General features: G+C 46.5%; 1 protein-coding gene across 1 annotated transcript in view; it reads left to right on the top strand.

The window, feature by feature from the left end:
• Positions 1-13,608, top strand: part of LOC126536806 (cell adhesion molecule Dscam1-like) — a 494,472-nt gene that overhangs the window by 195,344 nt on the left and 285,520 nt on the right. The window contains exon 2 of the mRNA XM_055074010.2: positions 4,239-4,628. Coding sequence (XP_054929985.1) covers positions 4,239-4,628 — 390 coding nt within the window. The remainder of the gene's footprint in view (positions 1-4,238; positions 4,629-13,608) is intronic.

Genomic DNA, 13,608 nt, shown 5'->3' with positions numbered 1-13,608 from the left:
AAGAGAATTATAGTGAACTCATCAATTTCAACAACCTTGCTTCCGGATTTACCTGATGAAAAGGTTTATTCTCTCTCTCCGGATTAAGCTGATTTTCTGTATGAGCAACATTATCAAAAGCCTATCCAAAAGATACATTTGACAAAACTGCAACATATCATCAATGTAAAAGCTTAATCGTAAACAAACGTGTACAAAGTAAACAATAAAAATTTTGGCTTGACAGAAGTAGGCCCGTTATCAAGTAATAATTTGTCCCATAGTTGTGTGCAGTTTCTGTTATTATAATTAGAAATAGTTTAACCATGTCAACACAACCATGAAAGCAGAAGGCTGTTGAAGAAACACACTTGCTGCTATTAGAGACTATAGACGGAACGTAAAAAACTATTTCGCTCAACTATGAGGAATAATGCTCGAAATCGATGCGCTATTGGCAAAAGAATTCGTCAGCTGCTGCTTTAAGCAACCCTTTTCTATTTGGCACTGATTCCCACATGGTGGGAGGTCTTTTCTCGCATTTGGCCAGCTGCAACCACTACGATCAGCCTGACCACAAAGGGACTGTATAGCTAATCTGAGCTCACAGAAGCTGGTTAGAATTACGCGACAGCAGCGTCTGCCTTTTAGTTTTGGCTCCCAGAATGCGTATGCGCCCGTGGGCTTCATCGACACAGAAGCGCCGCATCTCATCGTTGCCGTTGCATGTGGAATGCGGCCATTAGTGGTGCCACCGCGTATGCGAGATGGGAAGGAGGAGAAAGGGCGGGAGTGGGCTGCTTGATGGGGACAGGAGTGACTGCGCACTGAGCCTGTCAGTGCGGCTCATTTCTCATCCGCGCCTCCGAGCTCTTCTCCGGACATGACTAATTTCTCCGGGCAGACGAGTGCGGCCCAGCTTATCTCGCTCGCGAGCCAGAACGTCGTGCGAGAATTCATCTGCATGGCGTGATGTCTTCGGACTAGAGAGTCATTACCGCTTGACGCCTTGCGTGCTGGCTTTGAGAAACGGGGCTCCGCTCTTTCCCCTGACGCGCGAGCCAGAGCTGATTGATTTAGGGTGACTCGCCATGACGACTTCGAGCTGCCCGAAACGGCGACAAATATTTAGAAGCGGATAACTCGTCGAGAACCGATTCAATAACGGTGTGGTAGCTCGTGCGAGTATGTGCTGTAGCCTCTTTATTTTTTATTTTTTTATTATTCTTTGCAAAATACCTTACAAAGCCCCTACATGGGTAATAGAGTAAGGGGGGCACGGAATAAAGTAAGCAGATACAATCTCCTGTGCTGAAAGCGTCATACAGAACTGGGTATGTAAAAATTAGAGGGTTTACGTGGGTCCAGAGGAGCACTCAGACTGAAGTATAAGCAGTAAGAAAGCAGGTTTCCTTGCAATCGATAAAGAAAATTTAGAAAATCCCTTGCGGTGTAAGCACGAGTGTGGCCAAACAGCTGCAGCGAGATGAAGACACTAAATGAAAGCAAAGTTGCACACCCCGGCCGTACCATATAGAGAAGCATAACATGCCAGGTTTATATTTAACGAAGGTTATATATTGAACAAATGTGTCCCGTTAGAAGGTCCCTCTGAACTAATTAAAACTAATATGCTGCCATCACGAGCACGAAGGCAAAAAAAAATGGGCTAGAACTCCTCTCACAACTTTACTATGACAAACGAGCTCTAGATCCATCACCATATTTATCACCTTTAAATTTTAGGCTTGCCCGACAACACCAACAAAATCCACTAAGGCTGAATTTTTCGTGCACTGACATGTTGCAGTTTACTTTCTTTTTTCCGAGGGTGATACATGAATAGAATTCGTTCCCTGAAGTAGATGGCCAGACGGCAAAACAACATTATTGTAATACATTGCTGTTCCTTTTGTTGTGTATCGGTTACATTTTCTATTGCCCGCCCTTGGACTTTGAGCCAGCAGTGTATAATAATAATATTAATAATAATAATAGATGAAGGCGACACATTCGACTAACACACGTCTTGTATATAACTTGGAGAGTATTCTAGATAAGAAGGAGTGTGCGCCAACAGGTGAATGCAAAAAAAAAAAAAAAAAAAAAAAAACCTGGAGGACGCTTAAGCTTCGCCTTTGAAAGTGGAACGTGATAGCAAAGATCCCTGACTGCTTCTCACGCTCCCCGGCAACTGCAGCTTGTGCAACCGCAATGTTTACCTAGAAACGCTGGCGGCGAACGCTATGCACGAAGGCGAGCTTTCTGGTGGAAACGCGGCATCTTGCGTGGGCCACGACGCGGCGGAGGCGAGCGCCATCTGTAGGTGTTGCAAGGAACCGGGCGTGCCGCTCCGTGGAGTCCGACATTTGCGCACGCCGGCGCGCGCAATCGTCGGACGTTACGTCTATTAATGGCAGAAACGCTGGAAAGTTTTTTTTTTTTTAGTATCCGCGTAACAGATTTAAGTTTTCACGTATATTCAAATTACCATCCGATCACACCATATCTGTAGCTTATGTGTAAGTCGTACTTTACGATTTTTATGACGTATGTTAGTTTGAGAAATTCAATTAGTTCAGTGACTTCTTTGCGCTACACGGAGGGTCTGCGTGGTTGGGTACGCATGGTTGTACCTGCATTGCCTGCCGAAACGATGGTCGACGCTGGACGCAGGACGCCGATACCAGACTTTATTGCGACACGGGGCCCTTAACGCTATCGCGCTTATATATCTTAGAGGGTATCAGCAACAATAAAAAAAATGTATTGTCAAACTTCTTGAATAAGCCTTCAAAACCCCAATTAAACGATTGAAGTATTCTGTGAGATCTCATTTGAACCAGCATTGACATCGATTTATCACAAGCCTAACCTAATAATAATAAAATCCTCATAAAAACATGACAGAAGAAAGCGAGCACCAAGCGGTAGTCTCAGAAAAAAAAATCAGTAGGGAAGAGAGAAGAAAAGAAAACAATGAGCTAAAAAGAAAGGCCATAACGGGTCTACTCTCTGCGTGACATCGGACGCATATGCATGTTAACGAAGGACGTACACTCTGACATGGCAGGCTTTCTCATTAGAAGACTTCGATCTCAAGTTACATTATTAGTGTCACATTTACATCACTGGATCAGAACCAGTGGAAGTCCGGGAAATTTGGTGGCTTCCTGCGGTCTCACAATTTACGAGCGAGAGCAGACTTTCGTGACATTTCTTAATGGAAGCAGCAACGAGGATGTTGTGTAAGCAATCCTTACTGTATCGTGTTACTCTGACGTTGACAGACTTGTCTCGCGGCTTATATTGAGACAACAGCCCATGAGGAGTTGACGATGTAAATTTATAGATGTAGCACCCAGAATAGCAATTTTTCACCTTAATTCGGTGAATGCTCATGAGCTTATACGATAGATCATATTTTAGAGGTTTTCTACAGAGCAAGACTGAATAAATTGAGAGTGGGGAAGTATTTTTTAAGATTATTTTCATTATATTGCGGAATACCCTTACTCACTGCCCAGGAAAACAATGACCAGCGCTACCGATCAAGAATTTGATGCCCAAACCATATCCCTCCCACATAAGTGTCACGTGGTGATTTTCAACATATTTTCGCATGTTTGCGAGGTTCTGAGCTCAAAGAGCTTTCGGTCTTTGATATTTTAAGTCATATCTATCTCGACGAGCTACTGCACTATATAATATTGATTTTTGCATACCCAACATGGAATTCATCAATCGCATACAACTAATTATTCATATTAAATTCGTGTTTAACCTATTTTCCTCACAACTTGTGCATGTAAAGGCACAAGGAAAACGACATAGCGTTAAATTCTCTGCAAACAATTGTCTTACAGTGTCGCGTTTAAGCCGCCATGAGGCCCGACACTGCGAATTACCATTCACCGAAGTCTAAATGTATGAAACGAGCTTAGTGCTCGAGTACAGCGCAGGTAATAGCGGTTTCCATACACCTTCAAGCGGGCATCAGACGCTTGTCAAATCGGCGAAAGCTTTTCCATATGCTACCTAACTAAACGCAACCGAATTGAATAGAATCGTTTATGCGTGCTGGGTCTAAAGTTGCGGGATAACAAAACAAAACAACCACAAATAATTTCTCGCCGTTGTTGCTGCAGAACGAAGTGTGCGCTTATAGCACGGTACAGATCACTTGTCATTGTCCTTATCCAGTTGCACCTTCATTTCTCACACTGCAATCATTGTTGCTTTTTTTTTTTTACCAACAGAGCTGGCACGACCGGTGTTCCTCGTGGAACCTCCAAACCGCGTGGTGTTCAGCAACGCCACCGGTGCCCACGTTCCTTGTTCAGTGTCCGGGTCGCCGCGACTCCAGATCACGTGGCACACGCACCAAGGTCATGCTATTGACTCTCAGACTGGTGCTGTGGCCGCGAAAAGCACCACCGCCGCCACCTCGGGCAAGGGCGGCTCGGAGGACGTCCTGGTCGCCTCGGCTACTCCGAACGGATTACGGCGCGTGCTGCAGGACGGCACCCTCGTGTTCCGGGCATTCGGAGAGCGCGAGTATGCGGCCGAAGTGCACCATGCCACGTACCGCTGCTCGGCCACCAATGGTGTCGGCACCATCGTCAGCAGGGACGTCAAGGTCCGAGCAGGTGCGAACCAATTTTTTATCTGTCGTTTCTGAGTGGCGGAGCGTGTGTGGACAGCATGATTTGTTCACATGCTCACAGAGTGTTGTTTGTTGTTGCTGCTGCTTAGTAACTGCACGCAAATGGGAAGGTAGGCTACATTAAAACCCCATTACCCAGTTGAAAAGATTAACTAACACTTTATGTGTAACTATGCGCACACATACCACAAGCGCACATACTAAGTGTACAAAAATGTAAGCGCAAACATAACTAGAAAAAAATTAATACAGAAGCGACTTATTGCAGCCGTGTCAAGCGAAACAAATTGAGGTCTACTGTGCAATAAAAACACTATTATTCGCGTAACACAAGAATGTCGTTCTAGACGTAGCACTGACACCAAGCACTCCATATGCATGTTCACTCTGTTTTCTACAAAAATTTCTTCTGAGGGTACAGCCAGCATAGAAAAAATGGTTGCTGCACGGATTTACCTAAAATTTGTGGATTTACCGGATTTACCTAAACAATCTTGTGGCTTTGTGAATTTACCATTTTCAACACAAATGACAATAATGCGCATTCATTGTGCACATTCACAGAGACGTATTGTCGCGTGGCGTTTAAAAAAAAGTGCGATTGCTAGGAAATTTAGCAAAGCGAGGCGTAATATATAACGCCGCAAGTAACAAGCACTAAAGTTATACAAACGCATGTGCCTCCCGCCATTCCCATGGCAGCTGAACTACCACAGCGCCAGTTTCCTCTGGTAATTTTTCTACGAAACTGCACGCACATGCTAAACGATAACGCAACTACATAATCACGCGCGTGCAGAACGCGATCGCATTTGTGGGTTAAGGGGATTGAGTCGCTCCCTTCGCCGTCGAACTGCCATTCGACGTGGGCGTCGCTACTGAACGCACTAGCGCGACTGCCGTTTCTGCGTCAAAATTTGCATCAAGTGGCACCACTCGACCGTCATGACCAGGTCAGCTGGCATATTCGCCAGCTGACCTGGTCAGCTGGCGAATATTCCGAATAGCTGGCGAAGCTGGCGAATAGCTGGCGAAGGTCGTCTATTCGCCAACTGCATAACGAGTGCCGATTTCACAGCCTACCGCGTAGTCGGCAGGCTGTCAACCTTATACAGAAAACAAGGAAATCAACACTTGACAACGGCTTTGTCCAAATAGGAAAGAGAACCATCGCCAAATTTCTTTGCAACTGTTTCAAGCTGATGAGGTTGAGGCTTATCTTCGAAGACAATTTCGGGGAGACGAACTCCGCATCTGCAAAGTAGGTCGTCTTTTTTTTATGTTATTACAACTTGCATTTGTAACTACTTGCGCTCTGTAAGAGTGTTGTTAATTCGTGGCTGCCTTAGCTCGCCAGCTCGCGATGAGGTAATGCCAAGCCAAGACAGTCGTGAAATGGGAAGCTTTCTGTTCTTTTCAAGCGCATTAAAAGACGTATTGATTGCTCTGTCATATTAAATTCCACAAGGAAGAGCATTCGACAGAAATAATTCTAAAGCACGACATCGCTCACATTCAGGACGACTGCACTGCATCTTAAAAACTGCATACATGTAAACCGTAACCATATCACTGATACACCAAAACTACTTCTTTTTAATTCAGTTATACCCTTCTTCATAATAAACTCGATCACTTTCGCAACTACAGGTATATCATTAGGCCTCACTGGCTGTAAAATAAGCAGTTGTAAGTGAGGTACAATAATTTAAAATAAAATTAAATGGCGTTTCTACTGCAATAACCTTTTGTTTCCCTAGCCACGCTATTTAACTCTTTCGTTACCTCAGGAAAACGGTCGTTTTTATAGGTCTCAGAGAAAACTCTTTGCCACTACAAATAATATTCCAGCACACATTGCAGCACAGCAAATTGCACACTATGAAATGCTCTTTACAAAAACATGCGTTGCAAAGCAAAAAATTATTTTGCAAGAATTCTAGAAAACTCAATTCTTATGGCCAGTTGATAAAAACAACAATATAAAAACATATCTACAAAAGAATAATTATGAAAGGAAATTCAGAATATATATTTCAAAGATAAATCATCCAGGAATAGTGTCTGATAAAATAAATGCTCAGTACTGTGCCGTTCTTCAGATACAAGAAAGAAATGAAGACCAAGAAGTTCTCCATTGCCTCTGCCATGCGGTGAAGCCGTTCCTGGTTTTTGTGAAGCGTAGATGCATTTCGCACTTTTCCATAATACGTTGTTCTTTTTTTTTCTACTTGGCGATCCTCGTAAGACATTTTGCAGTCTTGCCTTTGCGGCTACTTCTGAGGATGGTCTGATGAGAAGTCCAATAAACCTCACCAGTTCTCCTGGGGTCACCTTTTTCCAGGACCAATCTCTCACAGCGTAGCAGGGCAACCCCAGCATATGCATCTAAGCATATGCGCTTGTATATGTACAGGTTGTTTTTATCATCTCGGCGGCGAAGAACTGCAGAAATCCCGCGCCGTTGTAAAGTGTATTGCGCTGCTCCGTAGTGCTAGGCCAAGTTGGGCTCCGGGCGACCTCCTGGGCTGGAACTGATTTTTTTCTTTTTATGCTGCCGCTGACAGCACACCCTGACCAAGCAAAGCACGTGCAGATAATCAGTATAGCCCTCATGTCGCGCACAAACGTCGGCAGATTAGCGCGCACTAGGAAGGAGACCGCTTAAGGTCGTAAACTAATCTCGCTGGTGAACAGGAAATCAATGCGTAGTTGACAGCACCACGTGCGATCCCAGCCGCGCGATAAGCGGGCAGACACAGCACGGTGGTCACAGAGATCGGACCGTTCACCTTCTTGCGGACAGGAGCGGTGCGTGTTTGCGGGAGCGGACAGAGCGTAATCGGCGAGCTTTCCCTCTGATCGCCGCTTACATTCGGGGGGAGCTGTGACGCTTTCGCTCTTGTGAACGGCCGCCGTGTCCAGTGCCCCAGTTCCGGCGCCGCCTCGTGTTGGGGGAACAGCTGCGGATGTCCTCGGCTTACTTTAAACCTGGCCGCCGTCAGAGCTTGAATCTGGTTTGCTCTCACCTTCGGACTCGTAGCTCGAGTCCTCATCACTAAATTCAAATTCGGGTCTAGCACAGTTCCGAGCGGAACGCCTTTCTCGCGGTGCAATCGCACGGGGCGCCACCGCCATGCGAGCGACTGCGATAAATGCGTAGTAGCATCGGCAACGCGGCTCGCCGGGATTTCGCATCAAAAACGAAACTCTTGTAAACTGGCTGAAAATGCCAGGTAGTGCTGTTGGACAGGCGGGGAAGCTTCAGAAATGGGATTTCGTGGAATGAAACTCCTTGGACTCCGAACCAAAGCTCACTGGCGAACAGATGGCGCCATTTTGGTGTATAATTATCGTCGCTCGGCACTGCCAGAAGGCAAAGCCGACGACATGATTTGATTCCTGACTTACTGGGACGCTTTTTATCCCAAAAGCGTGATGTTAGTGTGGCGTAATCACGAGCCGCGCGTTTTTTTTTTTTCGAGCGCGGCAAAGAATGACAGCCACGCCCCTTTTCGCTACAACGCACGCACATTAGTTCGCAGGAAAGTGTGTCGCAAATGACAACTTCACCAGAACCAGAAAATTTAAACTGGTTCTACAAGTTCAGTTGCTGTAACAATAACTGCGTGGCGCTAAGTGCCTGACAAATGAATCAAACATGTCGAAATCGGCGATATAAAGCATCGATCACCGGTGATCGATCTGAATAGGCGCGGTAACCAGAGTAGAAAATCTGCAACGATAAATGCTTAACATATGGGAAAATTAATGCTCATTTAAAAATGATACGACTGGCAGCATGCTCTCATAAAAATAAACATGTACACACAACTGAAATGTTTCCTCTCAAGCGTATCTCTAGGTAAATTTCCTCTACCGTTCCTTTCAGGCACAAATAGCTAGCCTATTGTGCGAAAATCACGATGAGTTTACGGTCAAAATACATTTAGTCAATGGTTAGCAGAAATCTTTAAATATTTTTTAAAGTCATATGAGGAGACACTAAGCAAGTTTTGTCAGCGTCTAGACAATAAATCGAGGTGATGTAGTCGCGGACACCTGTAATGAATTTGTCGGAACATTATATTTCTACTTCCTCAGCTTGGAACAGTACTGACACTATGCACGCACTTTTGCCTAGCTGCTGCACAAGTTCGAGCTCTAGTTAGAGTTGTAGCGATTGCAAGAACTACCCTGCTTACCTCGCCTGTTGGAAAACACAATTTGGCGCGGCTGCTGCTGACCGTGTTGGGAACCGCAAAACTTCTCTTGTAATGTGTTCGCAAGAGTTCTTGAGTTACGGCCGCCCCTAGAAGCGACAACATTGTCGAAAACATTGCAAGTGATGCTGTTCAACGGGCTAGTTGGCTGCTAGATTCTTGTCTCATGTTACCGGCACAATTGAATTGGTACAGACAGAATTTTTAAGCCGCTTTCCGAATCACTGAAATGTATGCACCCGTCATTTTAAATCGCGTGAAGTGTTTGTAGCCGAGTCTGTAGAAACACTTGTAGAAGAAGACCTGTACTACAATTGAAAAGCCTAAGCAATGTGGTAATCGTTGTTAAGACATGTATTTTCGCTGCCAGATTAAATGCTTTCTTCTATGACCTTTCTTTAAAAGACAAAAAAAGAACGCGAATGACATGTGCCTGGGCAAAGCCCGTGAGGTGAGACTAAACTCATCAGATCAAACTGTTTAAATATCCCACAATTCCTGATTGCCGGTTGTAGTGTGAGATGTAAAAGTCGTGTAGATATTATAATCTGAATCCTTGTTGATAGGTGCTGAAGTCCTAGTGCGGAAATGATAAAGGGTTTAAACAATTAATTGCATCCTTCCCATAGTCCCTTTTTTCCCTTGAAAGCGCAAGGACGTTACTCAACTTCCGCAACTCTTTTGAGATGCTGTGAGTTGCCCTCTGTGCCTATGGTCCCCAATGGTGCGCCTTTTAAACCAGAATTGCATGTAATCGGGTAGGTATAGCACTCGCGACACAGACCGTGATTCAGTAATGTTGTCGTTACTTGAAATCAGCATGCGCATTTGGCTAGGTGCCAATGACCCCTCACCCTGAACAACATAACCTAACCTCTTCTAGAAGAGCAGGGTCGCTATAACCTAAAGCTATTCTGAACTTTTTCTATTCCAGTTCTACAGTCAGCGCTCCACAATTAGTCCAACGATGTTTTTGGCCACCCCCCACTTTGCCTGTCTATCATACGAAGTCACAGTAACAGCGAACACTCCGAATGTGATAGGACGTGTACAAGTTTATTATGCATGATTAGACCGAACAAAATAAAAACAACTATTTCTGATTCGACGCCTTTTTCGCAATTAGCCCTCTGCCCTTGGTAAAAAGCTTTCGGCTGCGCGCATTCAGCCTATCTTGTCGCGCGACGGTACAAAACTGCAAAAGCTCACCGCTTCAAAGTGACGTTTACGCGTTATAGATGCATTAATATGCCGAAGGAAACTGATTTTCTTTTTCTGAATGGCGGGAGACTGCGCCGTTCTGAATGGGATAGAAGATAGCTGGCACTGGCTACTCGGAACTGCTGGGGAGCATGGATTTATTTGCTTATAACAAAACTTTTTGCGGGGCAGTATAAGCTTGTCGAGCGCTTTCGACACGTACACGACATCGCTCTGCCAACTACTCTTCGCTGAAGATCCGTTTTAGTGGCATTTTTAACCTTCCATTGCACGCCGCCGCGAGCTTGACCAGCCACGGCAAGCTAAGAGGACGCGGACCAATCGCAAGCGCCGGCACCGCCCTAACCCGGTATCGGGTTACCTATTTGTTAGTGTTCCTTGCGTCTTCTCTCCAATGAGATAAGAAAAATGCTCAATGTAGGCAATTCTATTTGCTTTGAAAAGAAACAAGAGTGACCCCCTTTAAAGAAGAGCATTTTATCGGGGTTTTCAAATAACGCTGGCGGCTTGCCACCCGACGCTTACGTCGGTGGTTACGTAAATTTGACGTCCAGAGACAGGAATAAAATCAGATCGGTTTCTGGTATGTATCGTATTTTTGAACAGTCGCTACGATCATCCGAATACAACAGGTCAATAATTTATTACGTTTGCAGTTGTTATAGAACCACCGCCTTTACGCTCAGTTCCCGTAACGAATAATGCGTCAGGATCAGATGGAAGGCCGCGTCGTCGCCTTGGGTGCGACGCAATTTCTCACTACGACATTTAGGGAAGTGCAAGAAGCACAGAACAGTCGCTAAACAACATTGCGCCAACGCATTTGATCATACGCATAAAACACGTCGTTGCATCAGTTGAGTGAACTTTCTTCCACGCCATCTACGCATCCTTGTCACAATCTACGACGCCATTAAGGCACCGTTGCATCAGTAACGGCCCTACTTATCCAGAGCACTGACGCTGCAAACGACTTGGTCGCATCGAAGCGACAATGTTGTAATCACAACGCCAGCGAGACGAGCGGAATCAGAGGGCGATATCCAAAGGTGAGGCCACGCGAGGAAATTCTTCTGCCGACAGAAATTATGGCCAAAAATTTGAGAGCCGCGAACTGATCATCAACAAACTCGCCCTCGTTACCGCTTAAGAAACCTTGTTCCGCGGCAACGACCATTCCCCCCTCGAGCTTAGCGCGACAAGCATTGGGTCCACTATACTGTAGGCGCAATGTTTAAGCACGAAGCAGCCTGCGAGCACGCTAGACGATTTCCTTCCTCCCGCCAGAGTAGAAAACCGACGAGATGAACAACGGTGGTGACAATGGAGAGGAGAGAGAGGTATCTGCATAACGACACCGGTCCCCCTAATCACCCAAGTTCAGGACTGCGCAGCTCGCGAGCGAGCTGCGCACGCCTCGGGGAAAGAAATATTGGAGACCGGTTGGCTCTTGTCATTAAGAAAGCATTAAACAGCAGCCGGTCATTAGGAGCCGGTCGATTAAACTGGAACAACCGGGCGGGGATCTCTCTTGGCCGATTACTGGCGCCGACGCGGTGTGATAGCAGTGCTGCGTGCGCGTTCGACTCGGCAGCAAAAAGGAAATATTTATGAAGTGAGCGCGGCGGGCCTGCCGCGCACGCACTAGCCGCGCGCTTCATGAATGCCCACTCTCCTTTACTTCTTTTTCAATTTTTCTTTTACCGAGAGTGCTTGAAGCGAGAAACGCGCTTCCTTGTTGAGCTACCATCCGTGTTTAGAACTAAAATGAACAGACAAATGGGAACACAGGTACTGTGTTCAGCCTCCACTTCAGTCACCAATATAGCGCAGCTGGTTGTTCTCGTTTTAAGTATACAGCGAACATATGCCAGCCATGTGCCGACGCGTCAGTAACAACAGGGTGTCCGATACTGCGCCGAGCACCTGCTATTAATCGGTGCCGCCTTTATTTTGTACGGCTACGGCTGGGTGGGATTCCGGCCGTGTTTGTTTGGTCGCGTAAGCGATGCCGCTGGGCCGAGCTCACTATTTGAGTATGAACGTTCGCGACATCGTTTGTTCTGCGTAATGAACCGACGAATGAAGATCAGGTATGGTAATGCGAGCTGACAACGGCACGCTGGACGCAAATGGCATGTCTGTCCTTTTAAGGAAGTGCATTTACTGGAAGGAGGCGTGGAGAAGCATTATATACGAGAGCTTCAGCGTTACAGATCTAAACAAATATTTAATTCTTATAGTGCAACGCCGAGTACATAGCCAGTTTACTGTTTGCTAAGTTCAGTTAGAAGGTGTTATTTACGACCTCAAGAAGAAGTGTGCTGTCAAATGCCCTTATTATCGCGCGAGATAGAACTCACTTTGCGAATAATACGACTAAGCGAAAATGCTTCGAAGACCACGGATAAAATGTTCGTACTTTTCGTTAGAAATATTTCTTCTGTATTTGAAACAGCTTTGTGCAGCAACGTGTAAGACTGTGGCCCGAAAAATTTCGGACGGAAAGGAAAGGCCACAAGGACACACGATTTCAATCCAAGGTAAACAGGACGCGAAACCGTACAAAAGTAGGAACATAAGGAAAAAGGTGACCGAAAACAATCAGGTTCTTTTGGCCAGCACGCGAGTTCCCAAGTAAACAGACAAATACGAGAACCGCTGGACATGACAAAATCTAATAAGGGCTTGGCAGCTGATGATTACATGCTTTGGCTGTCGACTTTTCCTTACAAAGACTGTTACGCTGTCACAGCCGGGAGACATTCGTTGAGAAACGTGGCCAGCTACCGAGTTATCAGTGCAAAGCCAAAGAGCGTTCGCAGTGAGACCGGCAGCAAATGGAGGAAACAAGGGGGCAAGGGGGGCGGGTGGTGGCGGCAGTACAAACGAAAGAAACGGGAAAATGTGGCAAGAGCTGTCAGGATTTAGTGTGCTTTAGACATGATTACGTCCCCGACGGCGGCGGACGGCGGACAGCGCAAACAGAGCGGCGACGACTGACCAACCGACCAGCCCACCGAGCGACCGACGTAAACTGGCACCGCGTTCAGCTCGTCGCGAAGCGAAGACCGCCAGAAGAGGTGGCTGGAAAGGGACGCACAGAAAACGAATATACAAAGCCAAGACAGGCACGAAAGGAAAAAAAAAGCGGAGCGGATGAAACGCGGACGCAGAGGGACAGCAACAGTCGCGAACAAAGCGTCGCGGATTACCGGACCCGCGCGCCCGTGGCGACACGCTGCACAAAGGCACTGCTGGTCGCCCTGACACTGCTTGTGCGCCGGCTGACCGGGGGCGTCCGATGAAGGTGGCGAAATGCGGGCGTCGGATTTCTTTCTCCTCCTTCCTGTCCCGCCAGGCCCGAGTCGAGCGGTGGCGCACTAAGGCAAGCAGTAAGCTGGAGCATTCTAACATCGCCTGCCGCCTCCTCGCCTCCCTTTCTTCTTCGCAAGAGGGGATGCTAGATCGAGCGAAGCAGGCGGGAAAGTCAGCGCGGCATCAGCACAGCGGCAGCGG

The sequence above is a fragment of the Dermacentor andersoni genome, chromosome 4, assembly GCF_023375885.2.
Source record: "Dermacentor andersoni chromosome 4, qqDerAnde1_hic_scaffold, whole genome shotgun sequence".
NCBI classification, from domain to species: domain Eukaryota; kingdom Metazoa; phylum Arthropoda; class Arachnida; order Ixodida; family Ixodidae; genus Dermacentor; species Dermacentor andersoni.
Note: the sequence above shows the minus strand (reverse complement) of the source record. Positions and strands in the feature narration are given on the sequence as shown.